Source organism: Semicossyphus pulcher, unplaced genomic scaffold (assembly GCF_022749685.1).
Source record: "Semicossyphus pulcher isolate SPU_LCO1_2020_fin unplaced genomic scaffold, fSemPul1.0.p SCAF_22, whole genome shotgun sequence".
Lineage (NCBI taxonomy): Eukaryota > Metazoa > Chordata > Actinopteri > Labriformes > Labridae > Semicossyphus > Semicossyphus pulcher.
Genome location: NW_027211696.1, coordinates 858,994 through 885,191, shown reverse-complemented (window position 1 = coordinate 885,191; position 26,198 = coordinate 858,994). Strand labels below are relative to the sequence as shown.

Genomic DNA, 26,198 nt, shown 5'->3' with positions numbered 1-26,198 from the left:
ATGAAATAGAAAGGGAAAAAAATGTCCAATTCTGATATTATACCCAGCAGTAGCAGAACGCCATAGTTGCTGGTAAAAGACAAAAATACAAACTGCTGCACAATAAACTGAAGTTTAATCTAATAAGACCTGCAGTCAGCAGTGTGGGCAGCTAGCAATTAATGCTAATACAGCTTGTTTCATCTTCACAACATGGTGCCAAAGGAAGCAAGTTTTAAGCTTGAATGGAATGTTGTAAGAGATGAGGCCTCTTGATTCCCAAAACATGTCAGCCAAAGTTTGGCTTTTCTAAGATCTGTGCCGCTGGACTACTGCCTTCAGCCTTACATTGTGTAATCCAGATGTTCGATCTTGACTGAGAGGAGACCTGACATACTGACAGTGTGCTTCAATCCATGGACACAATTACCCCTCAACTGGGGCTGTAATTCTGCCACGAATGTGCTTCATTAAGAGTCACCAAAGTCTGATTAGACTTTCTGCACGTGTCTGATGCCCAACAATAGTGCCTCTGACCTTTAGAGAGCCCTGGACGGCATCGAAATAAATGTAAATAGGTTTTTTAATGTTGATGCTGGATCGTAGTGTGAATATCCAGGTGATACAACCTCTTTGTGAACAGTTCAGATCACAGAGGCCAACCAAAAGGCCCGCCATGTCAGCTGATGATGTCCAAGCCCTGTGCAGTCAGCCTCATAGTGGACCCAGAGAGTCCTGGGACTCGTGCTCGTTGGCCAGTATCGTTCTTCCATTGTCACTGTAGCTGCGGTTTGGCAGGAAGGACAATCTGAAAAAGAGACAAAAACATTTGTAGTAAACTTTTTTTTTTTAAGATGAATTTTTTGGTCTTTTGTCTTTATTTAATAGGACAGTGAAGATGGACAGGAAATACTGATAGGAGAGAGTGGGGTTTGACGTACAAGCAACCCATTTGTAGTAAACTTTAACAAAAGCTAATCCTTGTAATATTCCAATCTGTAAAGAAATGAAACCTCATTTTTTAACTTGAAGATTTTTTTTCAGTATTTCCATTTCTTTACCTATTTTTTTATATTTAATTTGCATTGTATTTAGGTAGAGTCTGACAGTCCTACGCTGGATTCAAATTAGTAAAATGAAGCAGCATGATCCAGTGTTAATGTTTTTGATATTAGGCGATAATTAACTTTGACATGTTTGTACTTCATCTCAGTGATTTAATCCTCAATGTTGTATCAGAGCTGAGAGCAGAGTAATGAAGAGTGTGTGACTTTCCACAGTTGTGTATTTGGTTAAACTGTAAATTAAGCCAAATTTACACTCAACCCCAGCACAAATAAAACCCCTTAACCAGCCTGAAATTAGGAAAAAAAAGTACTTTACTGTTAAGGAATATAGTAATCTGTCCTTCTGTGTGAAGACTGCATGACCTCATGAACAAGAGACTACCACAATGAACACGCACACAAACACACACTTAAAAAAATAACTCAAAACATGCAAACACACACATGCAGCCATGTGGAGGCATGTCCAGGGTCAGCAGGTGACGGGGAAATATAAACAAAAATGTTCTCAAAACTGCTGCTCCTCTGTTTGTGTGTTTTCTGTCCAGCTAGTCTGTTTACTGTCCAAACACAACACTGTCTGTCTGTCTCTCTCCCTATTTGTCTGTCACACAGTCAGGGAAGAGATTCCCAACAGCCACCAGGGAAGGGATCAGGATCAGACAATACCTTCCTGTAAAACAGAAAAGAAACTACTGCCTGGAGGAAGAAGTTTATTAAGTTTATCTTAATTTAATTGTCATGGCGAAATCCTAAAATAGACCCTCTTTTTTTTTTTCATCCATTGCTCTTTACGAAGCAAAACTAAACTCTACTTATCACAGAGATCTTGACCCTGGATAGAATCATGTGAAGTCTTCATGCAATTCTTTGTAGGGATGCTTACATTTAGCATCACTAAATTTCCTTAACATATGGGGCCTTTTTGGATTCAGCTTCACCCTACATGTCAGGACTGATTCACGTTTAAATTAACATACACAAATGACTGAAATACCAATACCCCGCTGATGGAGTTAAGATGTTGTTTATAATTCTTATCACTGCAAATTAATTCACGTTAGGTTGAGGCTCAGGTCACTGTGCTGGACCTACATATATGGTAGGGTTCATAAGCAAAACAGGAACATGTTATCTTTAAATCTTACCCGTAAGGCCGACGCTGATGTTTTGACTACACATATCAGATGATATATGACACTTAAACACATACACATTAAATATATAAGTCTGATACACGGCACATATCTTCCCCCAGACGTTCAGTGTGGCAGCTTTAAACCACAAGCAGTGTTTTGAAAGAACAAAAAAAAAAAGCCTTTCCCTTCCTAGCGGAACCGTTAAAAAAAGGATAGGGAGTGTTGGAACTTTCCAAGTTAAATCAAATCTTATAACATCAATTTCATTAGGAAACTGCCAGGCTAACACTAACATAGGATTAGGGTTTTTCACTGTCTGAACGAAAAAAGGAAAGGTGAGAGGGATTTCTCTGTCAATACATCTGCTTTTTGTTTAGTTTGAGGGCAGGGGAGGTTTTTCGAGGTTGTGTCACTTGTCAATTACATGCACGATAAAAATAAAAGCGTGTGGGGAACAGCAAAGCATCCTGCATGATCAGAAAGACCGAAACAAGAATTGACTTGTGGTATTTTACCAATTCCTCTCATGGGGATCTTCAAATATGTTCCTGTTTCTGTTCTGATTCTATGAGCAGCAACTGAACCTGAACTGAAGTGACCTGAGTGAAGACAGCAGAGGTGATGTACAGTGAAACTTTTTTTACACTTCACCATCCATCCATTATCTATACCGCGTATCCTGTTCAGGGTCGCGGGGGGGCTGGAGCCTATCCCAGCTGTGATTGGGCGGAAGGTGGGGTACACCCTGGACTGGTCGCCAGTCAATCACAGGGCTGACACATAGAGACAGAAAACCTTTTGCACTCCTACCCTATGCGCAATTTAGAGTCACCAATGAACCTAATGAGCATGTCTTTTGACTTTGGGAAGAAGCCGGAGACCCCGGAGAGAACCCACGCATGCACAGGGAGAACATGCAAACTCCCCACGGAAAGGCCAACTTTGTCCAAACCGGGGTTTGGACCAGTGACCTAGCTGTGCGGCAACAGCGCTAACCACTGCACCACCTTGCAGCCCTACACTTTTTATGATCTGCATTTTTCGAATTACCTCTTTATATAGTGATTTTCATTGTGGCTGAATAGTATAGTTCAAATTGTCTTCATCCCCATGAAATGATGTAGCATGTCATCCGACCTTCCTCTCATTTCTCTCTGGCTGCGGTCGAATAGTGCTTTTTGGTTATGAAGGTTCCTAACAGAGTCAAATGACCCGGAAGTGTTCAGTGTCAGCCATGTAAAGAGTGGTTTGAATTCTGTTAATGATAAGAAAAGGAGCTTCATTGCTTCCTTTATTATCTCCTTTAGCATTGGAAACACTGGACCAGTGAACCAGAAGAAAGAATGACAATTCCTTGCGGCAGTTACCCACCTTTTGTATTCTAATCACAGCTTTCCTTGACCTCATGACGTTAGTATACTTATAAATTAAAAACATTCACCTGGCAAAACACAGTTAACATTGACTGTAAAACCAACACATGGTGACTTCGGTCATTTGACACCTGCACACCTCCAACATTTCAATAAGGTAACAAACTTTCCTGTCTCCTGCCATGAACACTAAAACAGATCTCAGTTTCTCTTTATTATTGACTGACTTCTTTTTAAACCTTTGCTTTGCTGTGCTGTGAACAGAAACACTAGATTCTCTTCTGTTTTTTCTAAAATCTAAAAACACATAAGTACTGGAAGTCATTAAAATAAACAATGCAATACAATGCCTCTTATATACTTTTAAATTGATTCTGAATGATAGTTTCTTTAATACACAAACTCTTTGAGTGGTGTCTGAGCTCCTGAGAAGCAGCTCTCAGAAAGATGAGTTAAAAGAGCGAGTTAAAAACAGCTCAGTACAGGTCATGTATTCAATTCACTGTTCATAAGTGCATCTGGCACCTATATGCCGCCAGATTGTCTCTTATCCGCCAGTTAGTTTGAACTGTGACCGAATTCCAATTGGACAAATTGAAACAGTAGATCAAGACACACAAGCTGCACGCTTAGGGAAAGATCGTCAGAATAAATTTAAGCTGACCTCCTTGATATGATATTCGAGGCTCTTTTGGGGAAGATTTGAACTGACAGCAGGGTTTTCTGACAAGGTTCCGTTGTTTGTTTAGCCAGTTGCCTCGCAGCCAGAAGATTCCCAGTTCGAATCCCAGTTAGGAAGAAGCGGGCCTTTCTGTGTTGAGTTTACATGTTCTCCCTGTGCATGTGTGGGTTGCCTCCGGGTACTGCGGCTTCCTGCAACGGTCCAAAGACATGCTAGGTGACTCTGAATTGCCTGTAGGTGTGAATGTGAGTGTGAGTGGTTGTCTGTCTCTATGTGTCAGTGCTGTGATTGACTGGCGATCAGTCCAGGGCGTACCCCGCCTCTCGACCAATGAAAGCTAGGATAAGCAGTGTAGATAATGGATGGACGTTGTTGCTTACTTAACCTGTTTCCTCTACTCCTGGCTGTGTGGTGTGAACCGTTGCCGAGTGCTTTCTCATTGTGTATAAATGATCTCTGCTCTCTGTAAATAATAAAACACAGAGTATGGTCTAGAGCTGCTCTATATTTAAAGTGTCACAAGATAAGTTTGTTGAAATTTGGCACTGTAATAAAAATTTATTGATTAAATGATTGATAATATAGAGATACGTCCCCCCAACCTCTTGGAATCATGACCCTAAATTGTCTCTCTATGACTGTCAGAAGATTTAAGCTGCATCACTAATGACCCATATGTCTGTTATGTAAGTGCATCAAAGCAACATCCAGACCACATCCGTCCCTGTTAAAGAAACAATACATATGTATGTCCTGTAAGTAACTGTACGTTATCAGTCTATTGTGTGCTTGCCTGTCTCCTGTGAGGTAGGTACAATGCTATTGTTGCTGTCAAAACACATGAAAAGTCACCTTCCATGCACCCTGTTATCTCGCCTTTGTACAAAACCTCCCCGTCTCCCTCTCAGTCACAAAACAACATTACTGTCCCGTACGACAGACATCAAGTCACTCGTATGAAAACATCATCTGATCTGTAACGTGACCTTACGAGAGATCAACAGGAGATAGAGGAGAGGTTTGTGTTCGTTTCATTTTGTGCTAATATCTTTCAGGGACATTAAATAATCAAATTTCACTCTCATCTCCTCGCTGAAGTGGTGAGAGGGGAGCGCTGATGGGGAGATAAGGCGGGTTTTCCCACAGGAACACTGAAGAGCAGGGCAATGAGAGTTAAGTTAGCATTAGCGTTGGCCTGTGACCCACATTTTAAATACCTTGAATTTGATTTTTCACTTCTTTTGGCTCAAAAAGGTCTACAGTATTTTGAGGAGGTCTCTTTTCCCATTGCCAGTGAAGTATACTCCTGTCGGTCTCTTTTCTGCTGCGTCACCGTCTGACGTCACAAACGCGGCCGAAACAGGGTTAGTAAACAGTGAAGATGTCAGGTGGTTAGGTCTTTACTGTATCCTGGAACGATGTTCAAGTGCTGCTTGGACGGAGACGGGTGGAATTTGTAGCTGAGATGACAAGGAGTCGCAGAAGCATAGTGCTAGATGGGGGGGGAGGGATTAGCGCGTTGACACGTTTTGTGTTCCCTTCAATGTCGAACGGAGCCGAGGCGATAATTACCCGGGTCTACTGAGGAGTCATTTGTCCCGGGTCTGACTGCCGATTGTAACCTTTCCCATTAAGCAAAAAAGCCGGTGTTAGCAGGTTTTTTGACAAGTGGGAAAGCAGCTTTAGATCCACACACACACAAAAACAAAAAAGAAAGAACTGACTGAAGTGTTGCCTGGAAGGCTCCAGCACTCGAGGGGGATTCTGTTTTCTGTGTGAATTCATTCTGTAACTTCTATCTGGACTCAGTATTTCCAATACAGCAAATAAGTTGCAGAGATAAACTGGCAACTGATAAAATGCAACTCCGGACCTGAAACCCAAGTAAGCTTGGATCTAGTTTTTCATAATTTAGGAGTGCCTGAACTGTGCTGACAGTAAATCCTTAAACCCAACAAAGACCTACACATAGAAAAAGGAAGCAACCAGTGCTTCTCACTCTGCTGTGAGATATGAGCTCATCCTGTGGTGCACAAAAAATCATTTGACCCGGTATTACTCTGTCACAGAAGTTTGATTTTTTTTTGACATATTGAACACAGGGCACTTGGCAACATAAATAATACATTAAAAACTTTTATGGACCCAGAATTTCCTTCTACTACTTTCTACTCACTGCTGTAAACAATCTCACCCCCCTAAATTTTGTCTTGCTCCTGCTGATACATGCATAAGATATGTGCTGCTCTCATCCAGGCCAGCCTAATTTCTCAGGCAGACGTTTCTTTCCATAACCTCCAGTCATTCCAAAATGAACATCCTCATCTCTCTTCCTGAGACAAAACCAAATGAAAACACAGAAGGGGACAACAGAACATGAGCTCATAAATAGACAGCACATAAAAACAAATCAACTAGTGTTGGAACACACATGCCCCTTTCAAAATAAAACAGACACTGACCGACTTAAATCACACTAGAGCCCCTTCCTGAGCCTGATCTGGGTTTCTAGGACAGAAAATCCTCTATGTTACATGTTTGTGTTCCAGCTTTTTTGCAGAGCAGCCATTTTTAACGAAGAGGTCCTTTCTTTGAATGACCGAACACCATCTCCCAGCAGATCCAAACGAAATAATTCCACACTGTCTTCATTAATATATAAGAAGTGTCTTTTATTAGCATCTTTTTGTGTTTTATCTTGACTTTCATTTTCATCATAAATACAGTCGTGCTGCTTTTTCTTGTAAATCTGGACAAATACATTTTTTGTTCGAAATGTGGGTGTCTCAAAGAAAAAGTTGGAATGGATCCAGTAGATGACCTTCGCCATAGCCGCGATACGGCCACAATGGCTGCAACATAATCCCCTGGGGCAATTGTGCCCGATCAAAGTACGTCCACTAAAAGTGTTTGTTTTTTCCACTGACAGGCTCAGATTATTACTCCAGGTGTCCGACAACATTACGGAAATGATCCCAACAAGTAAGTGTTTTTTAAAGAGTAAGATCCTTTTTGTGTAACCAGAAACAGAAGACTCACTCATGGAAAAGTCTCGCTCTGAAATCCCGCAGCTGGTGAGATGTTACCTGAAAAGGACGGTGGAAACATGACCTACGGGCGGAGGCTATCTACTGGACACATTCAAAAAGTTTTTGTTCCTGCCTGTGAAGGGAGCCCTGTCTGTCTAACACTTACACTTACACACACACATGCACACATACACACACACATACACATGCATACACACATCCACACAGCCATACACATACATACACACACACGCACACACACGCGTACACCTACTGAGCAAAGTGGTTTGTAGGTGGGAGGTTTGGGAATTTTTTAGTTAATACTGTAATTTATTTTTGGATTGGCTAATCAACCTATTAATTATTTCACTCTTTTCCTGTTGATAACGTTTATTCATCATCACATTTCTATCAATAGCACACAAGTTAAAGTATGTAAAGGGGGATTGATTGTGTGTAAATAAGGTGAGAATGTGGATCTGCCGATCAGTGGGGAAGTGTTTACCGGTGTGTGGGGGCTCCTCTCCAGTGCCTAGGGCTGGAGAGGTCAGTCAGGGGGATGTCTCCGTGAGGAGCTCTTCATTAGATTGTTGATGCATGCTGTAAAAAGCCTGATCTCAGAATAAAATGATATAATCTGCTACAACGTGGTCCGTCTGGAAAGTGCAGTGTAACACTGTCAGTCATTTCAACACCCAAATTTGTAAAGATAGGGCCCAGGTTTAAAAATACCAAAGATCTCCTTTAAGCTATAATCTTTTAGTTATGTCATACTCAAGATATTCCTTAGCAATCTGAGAACATAAATAAAGAAATTGTTTAAATCCTACTTAATAGACTTTTGCAACTGGAATGAGAACAGTTTATGTGTTTAATGGGGTCCTGCATATTTTATACATCAATATTGAATTTCTAATAACAGATTTTATTATTCAATGTGTCCATATGTCTCTGTGTGTCTGGGCAGACTCCCATTATACAGCAAGCTGCCGCTTTAAAAAAACAAAGAAAACCTTTTCTTTCTCCAAACCCAGAATGAAAATGATTTAATCTGACTGAGTTTTGGACCTGATCTCCCCTCTTTCCATTCATGTTAAATTAGCTCACTTCCTGCTCAGACACGGACTACCTGATAAAGAGATACTGTTTCTATTTTAGGCTCTGTAAGTCTGTGTGTTTGCATATGTGTGTGTGTGTGCGTGTGTGTGTGTGTGGAGTGATAGGTGAGTTCATCTGTATCTTATTTGCATGTTATAATGTTATATTCTTTGTATTGGGTAGAATCTTGCCCAGTTATTACACCTAGCATAGCATTGGCTACACATAGCCAATTATTCATGAGAATGATACAGTGAATACAGTTGTTATTTCTGTCACTTCATTTGTTTGTCAGGACTACTGGTAGATTCAAAGATGGATATTATATTTTCTGTTGCTCCATTCGTTCACATTCCATTCACTATATTTATGTACAGTGTATTCAGAGATCAGGTTGTTTTTGTTTGATAAAACTTAATTAATTAATCTTGAAGATTTCAGTTGCGTTCTATTTGGTGGCACCTTTGGCGATAAACAGTTAATTGTGGAAGTAAACTTCACAATTTAACTAGACGTCCACGGCTTGCTTCGGTTGTAACTCTTGATTTTCTTTGCTGACGGTCGCTTTTCATAGTTTGTCTTCATCTGAGCATCAAATATGTTTCTTTTTGTTTGGATTTTTACTTATTTTTGATGTTATATCTGTAGTCATCGATCTTTTCTTTGTCTGTTCAGCCATAGTAGATTACTGTTTACTCACAACTCTTGCAGAGACTGGAAAAGCAGCCGCTTAGCTCCGCCTACCCTCTATGGCAGACCAACCACTGCTGGGTGATGGAAAACGCGTCACTAACTGGGCGCCGCTTGTGATTTTTCCGCGAATGTCGCCACAGACACCCAGTCCATAATAATACTATAAACTGCAAATGCAAAGCATCATTGTGTTACCTCATTCAGCGATAGAGACTTAACAGACATTTATTTAAATGAAATGAAATACAACCTTTGAGATTATATCTTTAAAATCAAATTAAAATTAGTGACGATTACTGATGACTAGCAAGTACGTTTTATTTGGCTGCACCATAATACAAACAATTTCCCTCCCTCACACACACACATACACACACACACAGCCACATACACACATAGCCTTGTCACTCACTCCAACTTAAGTATGAAAAACACAACTATTCAGATTCAATCTTTTGGCAAGAGCTGAAACAGTTGGAAGACGTCTGCAGCCAGAACGGGTCTGGACAGCAGCAGAAGAAGAACTTCAGTGCTGATGGATTGTGGCAGATCTGACAGCTGTTGAGAACTCTTCAAGCTGCCCATCATCTTCCATTGTCCTGTTTTAGATGGGTATACTGCCACAGATTTTATTAAGACAAATTCAAATGCTAAATATTTCCAAGTTTCTGCAGGTGGGTTTCCTTCCCCCTGTATGCATTTTCAATTTGCACATAAAAAAGTGATTGAACTAAAAAATTAAAAATGTTTTTTGCCCTTTGGTGTAAAGTTTGTGTGTATATACAGTATATATAAGAAAAAAAGAAAATTCAAGAACAATTGAAATTCAGCAGTGACGTTCACTGAAGCTCCCCTGAAATGTCATCAGACTAAACCACCAGGGGCCGTATTCATAAAGCTTCCTAGTACTAAGAGAGACGAAATTCTAAGAAAATTCTTAGGATCATGACGTTTTCTAAGAATTTCTCCTTTAAGTTAAGACTAGATCCTGGTACAGATTAAAGTTATTCATACAGCATCTTAGTCCTTAAGAGAGCTCCTAAGGTGAAAACTGTTAGGAGTAGTGAGGAAGAACTTTTAAGCAGCTTAAGAGTTTCACCAGCAGAGGAGAAAACGGCAGAAATACGGAGAGTTAGAAATGTTCACCAAACACTAAACGACAGTGAGCTATGCTACAGATTGGATGGTTTGTGGTAGATCTCATTAGAGATGAGCTCACATCTCCCACTCAACGCAACAACGCAGTATCGCCAGAAATTAAAGTGATCCCAACATTGAAATATTTGGCAACTGGAAAAATGCAACAGTGCAGCAGTGATGACTTGAGTCTGTCACAACTGTCAATCAGGAACAATTATCAACAATTACAGTGCTGTCACAGCCTCATGTTGCGATGCAATTTGTATAATTTCCACTGAATGTCCACACCCTGCAGGCTCACTAAAGTAATGGGTATAGTGGGCTTCCCCAGTGTAATATAATGGGACTCACAACCGCATTGTTGAATGTGCCAAATTTATTACTTAAAATGGTTTTATACTCATCATCTACCTGAGCTGAAAGTAAACACTGTCCCTCCGTCCAGTTGGGTTTTGTGGTTCTTCTTGTTAAATGCCAACCAACGCAGCTTCTTATAAGCTTTATAGGCTGGCCAGCATTCCCAGAAATTGAAGAAAGCTGAGAGATTTTCCCTCTTTAATGTCAAATAGATTAAGTACTAAAATTACCAGCATGGTAAATAAACATAATCAAATAAATATTAGTATCAGCATGTGAAGAGGCTACTGAACAAGTGAGCATGTGTTTTCAACATTTTGTAGCCTGTATACTTTGAAGTATGGCTTACAATTTATTCAGAGATGTTCATTACATAAAATAGTGTTCATAATTACACAAAGTCTGACTAGATTCTATGATCACTGTCCTTCTATGCCCTTGAGAGCGTTTCTTTTCCTCCCGCTTTTTTTAATTCCGGCTTCTGAAAGAATGTGTCACACCTAGCAACGGGGTCAACCACGCCGCCTCACTAAGATCAAAGTTTCTGTCCCTTCCTTGCTTAGTGTTGCTCTTAGTGTGTTCCTAAATCACTCCTAAGCTAGGAGTCCTTGCTGGAAGTTTTGAAGCTAAGTTAGGAGCTCTCTGAGAGTATTCTCAGAATGTTTGTGAATACGAGCCCAGATCTCACACACACGAGATGCTATACTGTCTTCATGTGTTTTACATTGTTTTCCACAATTTGAGGATTGGCATTCTAGCAATTATGTCATTATATTGTCCCAGCTTCCTGTAAAACAGCAAACTGGCTGATGACTGTAGGATAAGGTTCACCAGCTTCTTATGGCCATTAAAAACAACTTAATATTAAGGAAGGAAACACATGTAAACTCATATTTTCTTATCAGATTGTTTTCTAGTCTAATCTAATTAGCAGATTAATTCTTGAATAGTTCGCCATAATTCAAGAATTCATCAGTTTCTAAGACATCATGGCCACCTTGACCTTTGAACTCCAGCAGCAAAAGACAATTAATTCATAATTGAGTTTCTGCAACATTTAAATAAATTCTCTCCAGGTATTGTATACAGCTTGAGCAGGTGCAGAGGCCTAAAAAACAGATGCAATAAGCTAATTTCTAATTAAAGCGATGTTTTTATAGAAGCTTTTGCTTTTGCTTTAAATACAAAAAGAGATATCTTTTCACAGTGAAAGACTGCCACATGTAATTCTGTCTTATCTCTCAAGTACATTACAGGGAAATCAATCTGTGACCCATTTTGATGACTAACCCATAAAAACTGCTCATAATTTTGTCCTACCTGCTCGCTGTTGCTAAGGTAACAAAAGTAGAAAAACACTAAAGGCAAAACAATTTTACAAAAAAACTGTTAAATTGTCTTGTTCCTTGGAGGGCTTCAAGCACACAGAATATGGCAGAAAGGTGATAAGGAGAGATGAGAAGGAAAGTAAGCATGAAGTGTTTTTTTCTACATTGAGGATTCTCTTATTTTATCAAAGTGCGTGAATACAGAGCGGGGAAGCTCAGCGGCAAACACCAGAGGGCTGAGGCAGAGCTATGATGGGGGAATACAGAGTGGAAAGCTGTCTCTTGCTAAAATTCAAAATCAAATTCCCCGAATGAAAACAGTACACACGGAAAACTACACAGCATCAGCTGTGTGTTGACGCTGAGGCAGCATAATGAAAGAGGTATGACACGCTGACCCAGTTTGGCCTCAGTGGCAGTCTGGCTACATCAACTCCACTCATGCTCTTTCCTGCCAGGCTGATGTATAATAACATTTCAAAAAAGTTCACAGGTAATAAAGCGGGACATCTTATAAACATGAGGTATTTGAAGATGTGTCCTTTCATTTCCTGCACAATAAAGGTTTCAGAATAATTCGTAATCCTAATCCCATTTCTCAGCCCTTTCCAAATATTTGTATGCAACTTTGGAATAATGTGATCCCTTTCCCGAAAATGTTTATGTAAACTCTCTTTTTGAGTCTAAAGCCAAGTAGCAGCTCTGTGAGGCGGTGCTTCAGGATTTACTCCAGTCAGCTGCTAAGAAAACTGCAGTGGCATTTTATTTTATGACATTAAAGCACAGTTAAATGTGTTCAAGATTACGCAGCTTTTACATTTGATACAATAAGCTAAATACACAGAGGCAAACCTAAGACAAAAGATTATTTTTGCTTAACTTGCAAAAATAAAACATTGTTTAGTACATGACTTCAGCTGTAACATTTTAAGAAAAACAAGTTCAAGTTATGCGAAACAAAAAATTACTTAAATAAGGCCAGCTAACTCTATTAATCACAAACTTGACATTTAAAATATTTGTACACAAATACACAGACAGACAAAGAGACATCGATTTTCAGCTTGTGTGTGGGTAACTGCAGATTCACGTTCAAAGCCGTGTGGCTTTCGTGCATCACTCACATTTGTATACAAGACTCGAGCTGTCACGCATCCGTGACGTAGTGAGAAGCGAATGTTACGAATGACTGGGTGGCTCAAGAGGTCCACGCATTGCGGGTAAGAGCTATTCTGTGGGCGTTGGTGAAGGCTTTCTCGGTACATTAGCAGCGCTACTGCCTGCCAGGACCGACTGATTGATGTAGAACATTTACTTTGGACGAAAAAAATGTTTATAAAAATCGATTTTTGAAAGTTTCAAATCGATTCAGAATTCAGAAATTAAGAATTGTGATTCTGACATGAATACTTTTATATCAGCACCCCTAATAATTGCTCCCAGAAGCATAACCTGCAATGTATAAATGTGTATGAATGCTTAGCTGATTAGTGGCCTTGCACGGCACTACATTTGTGTTGAGTGTGTGAAAGAGTGAATGTGACGTGTAGTGTAAAGCACCACGAGTGGTCAGAAGACTAGAAATGTGCTTTGTAATTACAGTCTATTTACCATTTACCTTCAACTATGTATTTGTGTATGTACTAAAAAAGGACAGCCTTCTCAGAAATAGCATTATAGCCACACGCAACTGTTGTAGCTAGCTAAATACAGAATAATACCAAAAATAAATGAAACCTTATGGCAACTTGACCAGATAATGTCTGCCTCGCAGACATCTTCTCCTCCTGTCCTACATCTGTTTTTCTTTTTAACCATGTACTAAGTCTAGATATCTTCCCTGCTGTGCCACCTGAGATCTAGTGAGTGTCTTTTTGTGAACAATTTCTTACCCACCATTTATTTAACTGGAACACACATAGTTAGTTTATAGTTCATTCAGGAACAAGGGGCAGTAAAGTCATATTTAATGTCTGTCATGCAAGGAGGGTCTTAGAACACAACGTCCAAACAGAAAACAATTCAACAAACTCGACTGAATTGAACTGAATGATACCTCTGGTGGTCCTTTGGGGGAAATTTGCTCTGCAGACGGTTTAAAGTGAAAACACATGATCAGAAAAAAGAAAACAAATGACCAAACAATCCTAAGAATGCCTGAACCTCATCCTCAGTTTAATATCAGCTCTGCACATGCTGACTGCCGGTGTTTATGTCAGATTTAAACTGAGCCGTTATATCGTCTGTATCAGACAGGAGTCCATTCTTTGTCTCTCTCTTGAGCAGACAGAGAAATGTAAAGTATGTGATTCACCTGAAGGTAAAACAGGCTCAGAGACTTCTGACATTACAACTCCACTGAGACTCTGTTGTGTCATAAAGTTGTACATCTGCTGTTTTAGTGAGATATTCCCTTCTCTGTACACACTAATGTACATGCATGGGCGCCTGGTTATCTTTCAAAATGCGGACGCAAACTTGGCAGGGGATCTGGGGGCCTTTCCCAACCCCCAAAAAGAGAATTTCCTGCATTTCCACCCCACCTAACCTCTTGGATTAAGTCAAGTAACAGCCACCTGCACTATTTTAGACTAGTTAAGGCCAGTTCAGATCGATGATTTGAAACACATTTTTTTTTTAGAATGTTGCAGAGAAAATTGCATCGGTGAGTCCAGTCTCATTGCAAATTTGTGATTGATTACGTGATTGATATGAACTGGCCTTTAGAATGAGGGTGGTAGGAAAACCAAGAATGCATTAAGAACATTATATCATGTTATGGTTAGTTACATTCATAAAAGTGCACCTGCATACATAACATTCTTTCATATAGTTTTAAACCCCCAACATAGCTAACATCTTACACTTTATGAATCATGGTTGTAAAAGTAAAAAAAACCCACACATTTCCCTTCCCCATCTGTCAATTAAATCTTAAGGCAGGGTGGTCAGCAAATGATTAATAGTAGAATGGCATACTCATACTCATATTTGAAATTATATATGAAAACATCATGTTGCCTAAAATAGTAGTAGGTTACTAGGCCATCTTCAAGATCAAATAAGGACAAACAATTTATATAAATGAAAGCCTAACAACACATAATAGTATGATCTGCATAATTAAACCTGGTTAAACAATGTTAAACCTGAGCTTTTCTCAATACTCATAAAGCCACCTTCAATTACAACAATTACAACAAAGTACAAACTGTTTAGATGAATGAAATGGCCTCACAACAGCTCATCTAATTCTGATCCCACCTTCTTCGTCCCATCTCCACAACCGAGAGCAGTTCTAGATGAGAAGAAAACGGTGGGTCTGCGGGGGGCTCTCTATTATATTGTACCTAGCAAAGTTAGCTAACGTTGACGAGCAAATCAGTAAAATCCTACTTTTAGCTAATTTAAAGTTTGGCTCAGTGGGCCAAGCAGGTTCATTCAACATACGCTAGCCTATCTTTTCCTATGTTCGGTTATCCATGATCGCAGTGAAGTTAAATGTTTCTCACCTTTGTCAGTCAGACTCCTGTGTGGATCGACAGACTGTGATTGACAGCTAAAGCACTCTGACGCGCTGACACGCACAGTCGGCTACGGGTTTGACAGAGCCAATTTAAAGAGGGGGTCAAAAAATGTCAGATTTTTTTGTTACTTGTTTTTGTTAGTTGCTAAATAGTAAAATGATCATTGACATAGGGTGCTTAAATATAATCACCAGATTGCGGGGACTGTATGATTAGAAGTTTATTTTTAATAAGACAAAAAGTTGTGTAGCAAATCCGAAACTTTGCTCCCCCTAATTGAATAATGGGGATACATTTGCTCTATTTGCTCCATTGCTTAGGCGCCTATGCTCATGTGTACACACCAAACTGAAAGCCCGCAACACAAGGGATTATGGGTAGCAGAAGATCTATGCTAACATTTGATTTGCAGCAGGTGTTGATGCTTAAAAGCTAAACATAAATAAATTGAGTCATCAGATTTGTTTCAACTCATTCCTTGCTAAAATGTAACCTGGCAAGAGGACAGGCTAACAAAACTGTGCCCAGTAAATAAATAAACTGTAAATAGACTGCTTGTGAGTCATGTGATTTTGGTTACAAGTTTATATTCTGCTAAAAATGAGGTCACAGGCATCAAAAGACACCAAACAACAAAAACGACATTTCCAAATCTGTCTGGACAACTTGCAGGTGTGATCACACCCTTACTCATCACTACGTGCAGCGTTTTGGCCGCTCATCCTGCATGACTTTTTGGTGACATGACTGAAAAAGACGAATAGTAAGAAGGCATTTCTAAAGGTAACATTGAGGGACTGAGTCTGTTCACATAACAATGGGAAACATTGAGAAAACCCATTCAGAAGCCTGGCAAGAGATCTGATGCAAAGTTCAGTTCTGAGAAAGCACTGATAAGAAATTTCCTGGTGACAGCGTGGTGCACATTTCTCTCAGCTCAAATGTGCCTCTCAGTTTTGTTATTTCTTTTTTTCTGCTAATGAATGAATGTATAAAACCATTTTTTCCAACATCTAATTTTGCCAATTAGATGTTTGCGTCTGTTGTTCATAAATAAACGTTTAGGCATGAAGGATCGGCATGACAATCCAGCCACTCAAAAAGTCATGGCTGAATAACACATTAATGGAACAACAGGCTGCCAAATATTTATTGAAATATTCTCAATTTCCTGTGTAATTTTGCCATGTAAATGTGATCATCATCATCACATCTCTGTTTTCCATCACCCAGCAGTGATTGGTCTGCGTGAGAGGGTAGATGGAGCTAACGCAACACACGTGTGTAAAGGCTGCTTTTCAGGTCTCTTCAAGTGTTGCGAGTAAACAGTAATCTACTATGGCTGAACAAACAAAGAAAAGATGGATGACAACAGATACAACTTCAAAAATAAGTGAAAATCCAAAGAGAAATAAACAAATTTGACACTCAGATGAAGGCAAACAGTCTGAAAAGGAAAGCAACCATCAGCGAGGAAAATCAAGATTTACAACCGTGACAAAGGGAGCCAACCGTAGACGTCTGGTTAAATTGGGAAGTGTCATCCCACTATTATCGTATATCGCCATTAGATGCCACCCAAGAGAACAAAACTGAAATCCTCGAGATTGTCAGTTTAAAGTTAGCACCCAACTTGGCAATATTAGAGTTTGTGTTTGCAACAAAACAAATGCACAGATTTGCTTAATGTGTAAATTAGCTGCAGTTTGCTAACAAATTTGCCATGTCAACTAGACGATAATAATGATAGTATTTCACTTGGAATTATTGTATTTTTTAATAGTCACAACAAAGTATTTGAAATGGAACTTATTAAAGCAAAGGGTAGATAAAAGGTAATAACATTAACGATGGATACATCAGGAACACAAGGACCCTGAAACTGAGGCAGCTGAATGTAATTCAAATATCATATTTATTACACCTGTTTTTTTCCTGTTTAAAACTGTATTCTGTGAAAAATGTCCATGTTAATGTGATTAAGATCATCAGTAGCATCGCAGGTCAGGACATTCATGGCTGCCAAACATGTATTATAATACAATTTTAATACATTACAGTTAAAAGAATATCATTATTTTAACTAATTCAGCTTTTGTTGGAGCTGGAGCTGAGTCTGAGTTTCAAGTCATTGAAATAACACCCGGAAGGTCTCTGATGCCCAAAATCATTCTTAAATAACAAAAAACAAAGCCAGCCTTTTGTCCCTCTCACAAAGACGATGGCCTTAATTGAATTTCAAAGAGCTGTTATGACCAGGTGGGTCCATTCTATGGACCAATTTGTCACCAAGGAAACTATGTTTCTAATACAGAGCAGAGCCAGAGCGGGATGGAGAGAAAGAGGAGATGAGTTTGATTTAGAATCACAGATGAGCTCGAACGCCCAAACTGAGTCCAAACCTCAGGATTGAGATACAAGATAGCAGCTGTCATACTTTTCACCTTTTACTGTCCCACTTTCTTTTAGTTTCTTCATCCATTTTTTTTCAAGCAAAAAAATAAATAAAACAGATAATAATTTAATAATAATAATTTTTTAAAGCTAGACGCCCCAGTGAACCAGTGGCCAGTTTAGACTATAATCACGCATAATTTCTCTCTTTCTCCCCCCAGAGAGATGTCAGAAAAGTCATTGAAATTGGAAAAATCTTCTACATTTTCTTTTAAAGAAAAAGAAGAAAAAACATTTTACACCGATGTTTAAAAGAAATAAGAAGAAGGGAAAAAAAAAAAGAAGCTTTGATTCTCCTGGGTCAGAGAAAGACACAGAGAGAGAACAGAGAGGAGCAGCTGGAGGATTTTCAGTTTCAATCAAACAACAATAAATCATACAAGTCTGATAATAAATCACAGACTGGAGTGTTTACACTTCTCCAGCCAGCCTGTGTAAACTAAGTGACTGTGGTGGACGAAAACATGCTCCATTTAACTGGTGACCTGCTTCTCAGTCACTCAGTAACACACCTGCACAAATTGTTTCAGCCTGTACAAAAAGAATCTGAGAAGGCGGGAGTTATAAGAAGGCAAGAAATGTTTTATAGTGAACTCTTCCTCCACCAGTTAGTGTCCATAACACAGTATTTCTGTAAATTATATCTGTATGTACAACAACTCATTTACTTTCTTAAGCAACCGAGGTCTTTGGAGCACACAAGTTAAGACTGTTACCTCTTATCTCTTTGCTGATTTTGTCCTGTACATACTCAAGTGTTTTTTTTTTTTTATCTCATCCTGCTTTCTTTAACAGTCATATCTATCACTCACTTTAAATCTTTGCCCTGGAAAATGTAAACAAAGGCACGTGCTGTTAGTCGCCTGGTCTGACACCTACCCCCCACCAGCAGTTTCGGGCATTAAAAATAACTATATAGAAATAATCAATCTTGTCGCTGATGGTCTGGTTTGCTCCTGCTGATCACATAGAGTCGTCAGAATTAATTTTATTCTCTGTTTCATTACCAGATAAAAACTCCTCACAGGATCTTGAAAAGCACAGTTGTCTCTCTGTTCAGCTAAAGTTGGACTGGCTCAACAGCTTTAAATCTGCTCAGAGTTTTCAAACTGCATGAATAAAACAATGTTGTCTCTGGCTTTATCATTACAATATATCACATTATGATTCTGTAATCTTTTTAGAGTTTATGCCACCAAACGGCAGATAAAGATAAAGAGTTTGACAGGATCCAACGAATAGACTGAACTTTTTCTGGGTATGGGTTTGTCAAACTGATTCATCAGAGATTGGGTGATGGATGGATGGATGGATGGATGGATGGAAAGAGAGATGTATTTTATTGATCAAAACTAGGAAATTTGGTTGTTACAGTGGCAAGTTATCAAACAAAATATAAATACATAGCAGATATACCCTAGATTCTGGAAGATGTATGAAGAAATATGTATATCAAGAAATATACTAAACTATAATGAAATAGTAATCAAAATATAAAATATAAACATACTGTAGAGGGAGGTAGAGATGTAGATGTTCAAATACAATGGGCGTTATTGAACGTGCAAAAACCAACCATGTGCCACATTGCATTATTAGCAGGAAACAGTTTGAATGAGACAGAAACATTCAGGATGAGAATTCTCTGCTCCACAGAGGTGAGCTGTTGTAAAGAGTAATGGCTTTGGGCAGAAAATATTTCCTGTATTTGTCCTTGTGACAGCGAAGCTGAACCAGTGTACAGGCACTTAATATAAAGATTTTCAATCATGTTTTTCCGCTGCAGTCATGTCTTCATACTTGTTCTGTGTGCAGGACAGATTTCAGAAGAAGTAATAAAGTAAATCAAATCAAAGACACTTCACTGTGAGAGAATTGTAGTCATCCATGAACAAATCAAATTATTACAGTCCTTAAGAGTCCTCAAGAATCTTTTTTGGGGCACTATTTTAAAATATGAGATAAGAATGATCTCAGTGTTAGTTTCGGCTCTACTACCAGAGCTTCAGACTTAGTCAATTCAAGTAAAAACAGAAGATTCGAGGCATAATTGATCTCAGTGCTCTGTTGACATGATTAAAGTCCTGATTTGATTTGAGGTTTAAAAAAGTTCAAGCCACATGTTTTAAAAATACAAATAAAATAAATGAATAACAGGCAGGCCTTGCATGTCCATACATCATGACTTAAGGCCTTGGCTTCGAACTTGGATTGAAGTTGCCCCAAAAGACTTAAAACTTCTTTAGCCCCTTTTACACTGTGGTTCTGCCTCTGCGCCTTAATAAAGCTCCACCGTCATGTAGCTTTTGCCATTTTACATTGGACCAAGCAACACTGCCCCAGTGTGTGTTTTTACATAGTGTTCTGGCATTGCGGAAGCAAAACGTGTGTGAGGTGTAAACAACACACATACATCCGCCCTGCCGGCTCCGCTGTTTACACAGAACTCATTTCGCCTCTGTTACGCCTCTGTTACTACCTCCGATGCCGGCTCACCATTCCATCTCTGTGCGTTTTACATAGAAGACGAAACGTGACAGAGTCATAATAATCCCGCCTTGAACTAGCAGTGTATAAGGGGCTTTTGTCACCTATCATGCTGTAAGCCAGGGGTCTCAAACTCAATCAGAGAGGGGCCGAAATTAAATACTGGGTCTCAGATGAGGGCTGAACGGGGTCAACATTTTTAGAACTGACTTAAATAAACCACATCTTTATCAGAGGTATTGTGACAAATAAGTCATACAGAAATATAAACTTAACTGCTCCCAAGACATCTTATAGAATTCAGAACAAAACAAGGGTATCGAAAAGTGGAAATTAGATCACATTTAAAAAAAAAGACACATCAGCATTATTAATTTGTTCATGTCTCCCTCTCTATCAGCAGTTTTTCATCATTTCCAAAAAAGTTTTAACACGTTTTATAATTATATAAAGTTTGATATTTTTGGTTAGGAAAATCTATATATTTAATATTGTTTTTTATTCACAACACCATCAAGAAAATAAGAACATTTTAAACGTGATCAATCTGCATCTATTTCAACCACCGTGTGAACTCTGCCAGGTTAGGTCAGTTTATCAGCAAAATGCGCAGAACACAGTGGTGCAGACCTGGTTCGTCATTCTCTGGCAACATGAAAAGTGACCCAACTTTCTTTGCTGCACCTGGGTCTCCCACAGGGAGATGGAGGTCCGTCCCTGGAGCTCAGGGTTAAGCTTCGTTACGTCGTTGGTACTTGCAGGTCTTGATTGACGTGCACGCTGTTAAGTGCATTATGGGATTTGTAGTATTAGCTGTGTGCGTCCTGTATACCCGCGGGCCAGTTATGATAGACATATGATAATCCGGCCTGCAGGCCTTGAGTTTGAGACCCCTGCTGTAAGCTATAATTCTTACTCCGTATCAATGGGGTACTCCACCAACATATTTTTGTATTTCCACAAAGTTTTGTGACTTGCAAAAGACAGAGAAAAGACAAAGACTAAGGAAAAAAAGACATTTCCAAATCAAAGCTGAAATATCCTGACTTCTGTTCCTTGTATGTCAAGCTCCACCCCAGACCCTGGAGCCTACATTAGCCACTAGTTAGCCCATGCTTAGTTTATTCCAAATTCCACACCTCCATTTGATGACACAGACTTTTTAAGTTTTGTACTGTTAAAGGCCCTGACTGAGACCTGATGACATCATCTTTGGGGTTGTATTCTCAGCCCTAACAAGCTCCTCCAGAGCCACAGAATACAATATACAGTGGTTTAACAGTCTGTGTTGTACTTGCCCTGGCAGGTAATTGATAAATGGTGCTTTTCTATAGTCTTTGGACCACTTAGATAACTTTTTACACTACATGTCCCATTAACCCTTTCAACACACATTCATACAATCTGCCTATCAGTCCTAACTAATCACTACATTCACACACAGTCATACGCCTTATTGGCCAAGGACTCCTCCACATGTAGTCTGCAGGAGCTGGGGATCGAACCACCAACCTAGAGATTGAGAGACGACAAACCCTACCACTGATCCACGGCCGCCTGTGTATGTTTTGCCTTATACGTTCTTGTTATTTCATCATTTCAGTTTTTCAACAGCTATTTAAATTTCATTTTAGCACTTGTAGCTCCATCGTCGTCTTTCTCTATGAGTTCCTCTGCAGAAACCTTTATTTTGAATGTTGCATATTCAACACAGAAACATTTAGGACAGAAACGCAGCATTGATTGGCTGAGTCTGAGGCCAAAAGGTCATCTGTCCTGGTATTTCCACTTGATAACATTCTTTTGGGAATTTAAATTTAGCTGTTTTCAAGTTGCCAAACATTTCTGCCTTGCTTTTGGATGGACTGCCAGACAGTAATATCGCATGACAATCACTGATTGTACAGGCTGATAACATTGGCGACTGCTCGGCTGTATTTTGATATTCAACAGGACTTGGGATCTCAGTAGAGCTGAAGGTGAACTCAGGACGGATAACAGTGAACCTGATTAACTGCTACAGGAAGAGTCGGACATTCTGAGTTATGGTTTATTATTTATCCCATCAGTCACTTGGCACTTATTGGGGACAAGGACTCATAACAGCACTTTTGCTTCCTGAAAACGTTGAACTACACAAGACATTATCATATAGATGTTGTCTTGCACCAAAAATCAACTGTGGTTGGTCTGTAAGGTTAAGCATGTAATGTTTCATCTGTGTTCTAATTTGGACCCATTAAGCCTGCACAAACCTCATATCTTACAACTTTCACTCTTGTTTGACTCACTCACATACTTTTTTTTTTTAGTTCAAGCTCACACATTCAGCCCACTATGTTTTAAGCACTGATGTCAGCTGCTCTGAAGAAGGGAATATGGTCGAGCTGAGAGAATCAGAGAGAAACTACAGAGGACCAGAGAAGGGACATTAAAGTTCTACATTTTCTACTACAGTGGAATAAGCAACATGGAGCATTAACACCTTTTAACCACCTACAGAATAGATTGTGCTGCTCACAGCATTCATTTTGCTCCTGAGTTTTTGTCTAATAATACTGAGCTAATCTTAGGGCAGTGACCAGAATAAATGCATGAATGTTAGTTAAAGGGCAGCTGCATTAGGCTACTTATACACTTAATATAGCACCATTTTTATAAGGTTAAAAGGTGTTTCATGGGAGATAAAAATTTCAAAGGAACAACATTTACAATACAAGATTGAGCTAAAAGATGTCTAAGCTAGCTGACAGTGTGCTTAGCATAAAGGAAAACAGCCTGGCTCTGTCAGAAGGTAGGAAACTAAAGTAACCAGCACCTCTAAGTAGAGGTCTTCATGGGTCCACTGGAACCCGAGGACCCAGGACCCGAACGGGGTCCTAGCTGGTTCCGGGTCCACGTATTACATGGGCAAACGGGTCCGGGTCGGAACTCATTCTATAAACCCCGGTTCTGGGTCTGTTCAACATTATGTGTAATACCAAGAGTGGATCTGGAAAGACCCAGTCGGATGAGATCATGCAGGAAATAAAGTGGGAAAAACTGAAGAAAGAGTTCAGTGACGTGTCACGTGACTTCAGGTTCAGAGAAAAGTAAAAGGCCAAGCCGGTAAAGGTGGATACTTTCCTCGCTGATGTGAAAAAAAAGCTAAAAGAAAACAAAGATAAAAGGTAAACCTAGATGCACATCTTACATGCACAGCTAGGCACAGTGGAAAAGGCTATGTCACATTAGGTAGGACGAAAAGTTTTGTTTGGACAACTGACTAACTGTAACTTGTTAATAGCAATCGGCTGTGAAGTCGGTGCTGATCGGGTCTGTTTCGCCCGGCTGGGGTTAGGTTCAACATATCTCAGTTCCGAATGGGTGTGGGCCCCAGCTTTCAAACAATAGACATTCTCTGTCCTTTCTGTCTGGTGATCAGCTGATTGTGGGCATCTACTACTCTAAACCAACCAGATTTAGCCTGGACATCTGTCGACCAATCATCCTGCTGCTGTCAAACTTTAAAGCTGTTTTCTCTTACGCAGACTGTTGGTCGTTTCAGCTCGATTATCGCGACCCTCCTCCACCCTGTTCACCTCCAATTCATCTCATCAGTGTACAGTGTCCATCCAAGTCCAGCTCCTCAGCTCATCCTGCATCCTTTCTTCACTACCACCATTACTACCACCACCACCACCACCAGTGTCTAGACTCCATTGGGGGGTTTCCAATACCCCTTTCCCACCAAAATGGGCATGTTGAGGTATTTCAGACCCGGGAAGACCCGCTACTCAATGCAGATTGTCTCTGTTCCCATTGCCAGTGAAGTAAACTCCTTTCAGTCTCTCTTCTGCTGTGTCACCGCCTGACGTCACAAATGCACCGGAAATAGGGTCAGTAAGCAATAGTACGCTCAAAGAACTTATATTTTACTCTTTGGTAAGCAGCATGGAGGCCAGTGAAGATGTTACAGTGGTTAGGTCTTTATTGTACAGTATCTATTACTTATTCAGTCTATTCATCAAACTCGGTGCAGAAAAATTTGAAATGATGTTCGAGCGCTGCTCGGACAGAGCATGTGTGTAAATAAATTATTGTTCACTCTTAATGAAGTTTCTCCTGACTGAACTGCTTTTATGGCCCTAAACTGTGGAACTCACTGCCTCTGGATAACAGAGGGGCAAGCTCTCTCTTCTAAAAGGATCTCTATGATTGTATGAAATGTGCCAAATAAAATAAATAAAAAGTTAAGCTGAGTATTAACTCTCTTGATTCCTGCCAGTCCAGTCGATTAAGAAAATACAATTTAGGTTACATTTTTCTATGACACTACAATGATACTGAACTGCAGACAGTTGTTGCAATAGTAATAGTGATGCCAAAAGAATTGCTGTTAAACAACATTGTACAGTATCTTCTGATGAGAAGCGCCAGGTGACCGAATTTACTCAACAGCTTTAATTTGGTTCAGATGGTCTAAATGTCTATTCTACTTAGTAGTGGGCACAACACGGGGTCTTTGTTATGACTCTAATCACAAACAAGTGTCTACTATCCACTGTTGGAGCTGTGAGTGTCTACATTGTGTGTGTTTGTTGTTAGGACCACTCAGGAAAATGGCCTCAGGATTTTCATAGTGGAAAAGACCATGTTGATGCCGTTTCTCCTAAGAAGAGCAGGAATCTGTAGTGCATCCTAAGCCAATACTCAAAAACATTTTTAAAAAATGGTTATATGAATGTATTAATAATAATACATTATAATGATTCTTTACTAATCAAGTCAGCATTTTAACACCCACACAAAACACACACACCATCCACCCACAGACTGCTTCTAAACGCCTTAACACAATAACTCCACAGGATCCCTCAAGTTGTTTCAGTTTGCAGCATCCTGCCGGCTCTATCTGACTGTCTGAGTCTGTTTTTTGTCCGAGACAAATTTTAATAGAAGACACCAGATTGGTGTTAACACTGTTATTCTCTCTGTTTCCTACACACACAGAGGGAAAGAAAAAAAAATGCACTCAGACACCATGGACTTGCACTTGCTTTCACGAAGCAACAAGGAGAAGCTGTGTGCAATTCATTTAGTACTAATCTACAGTCAAATAAAAAGAAGGGCATCTAGGATAAGAAAGTTAGTTTGCATCACAGGGTTTCACTCACGGCTGTGTTTTTACATATCTTTATAAAGTAATTTGCAAGTCATTTTTGTGTGTTTGAGTGTTTCTATGTGGGTTTATGCGTGTGTGTTCATGTGTGTGTGTGTGCGTGTGTGTGTGTTTGTGTGTATCTGCCTTTGCAGCAGTGAGGCACTTGTGTTAAAGTTAAACAGTGCAGACACAAGCAGGTCACCTCCTCCATCATCCCCACTTGACCGAACTGAGAGCACAAACACAGATGTCAACTAAATCACAACCATTAGCGTCAACAGAAACCCTGCTGTAAAAAAAAAAAGACTGTTGGGGTTTTAATGTGACATTATACAATATATTATTATTCAATGAAAGATTGTGATCTGTAAGAAAGTGTTGGGTAATGTTACTTTTAAAAGATTACAGGCATTAGTAACTGAGAAAAGTAATGTGTTAGAGTACCTTTGCTTTACCAATAATTAAAAATTCCCCATTTGCGACTCTTTACACGTCGGTTATATTGTCGGGACGGCACATAGCCTACTGTAATGTACAAATGTACTGTACGTCTACCTTTGAATGAATTGACTCTACTGTCATTGCATAGCCTCCTTTACGGCCCATAATCTGTAACTCTGCAGCCTAATAACAGGAATGACAGACGCAATATAACCTTTACAGCTCTTTATTATGCTAACAATCAGTGGGCTGGGCAGAGGC

General features: G+C 39.6%; 1 protein-coding gene across 1 annotated transcript in view; it reads right to left on the bottom strand.

Moving 5' to 3' along the window:
• Positions 1 to 470: 470 nt before the first annotated feature.
• LOC138602129 (5-hydroxytryptamine receptor 4) overlaps positions 471 to 26,198 on the bottom strand; it is a 64,368-nt gene continuing 38,640 nt past the window's right edge. The window contains exon 7 of the mRNA XM_069673527.1: positions 471 to 787. Coding sequence (XP_069529628.1) covers positions 694 to 787 — 94 coding nt within the window. The 3' untranslated portion in view covers positions 471 to 693. The remainder of the gene's footprint in view (positions 788 to 26,198) is intronic.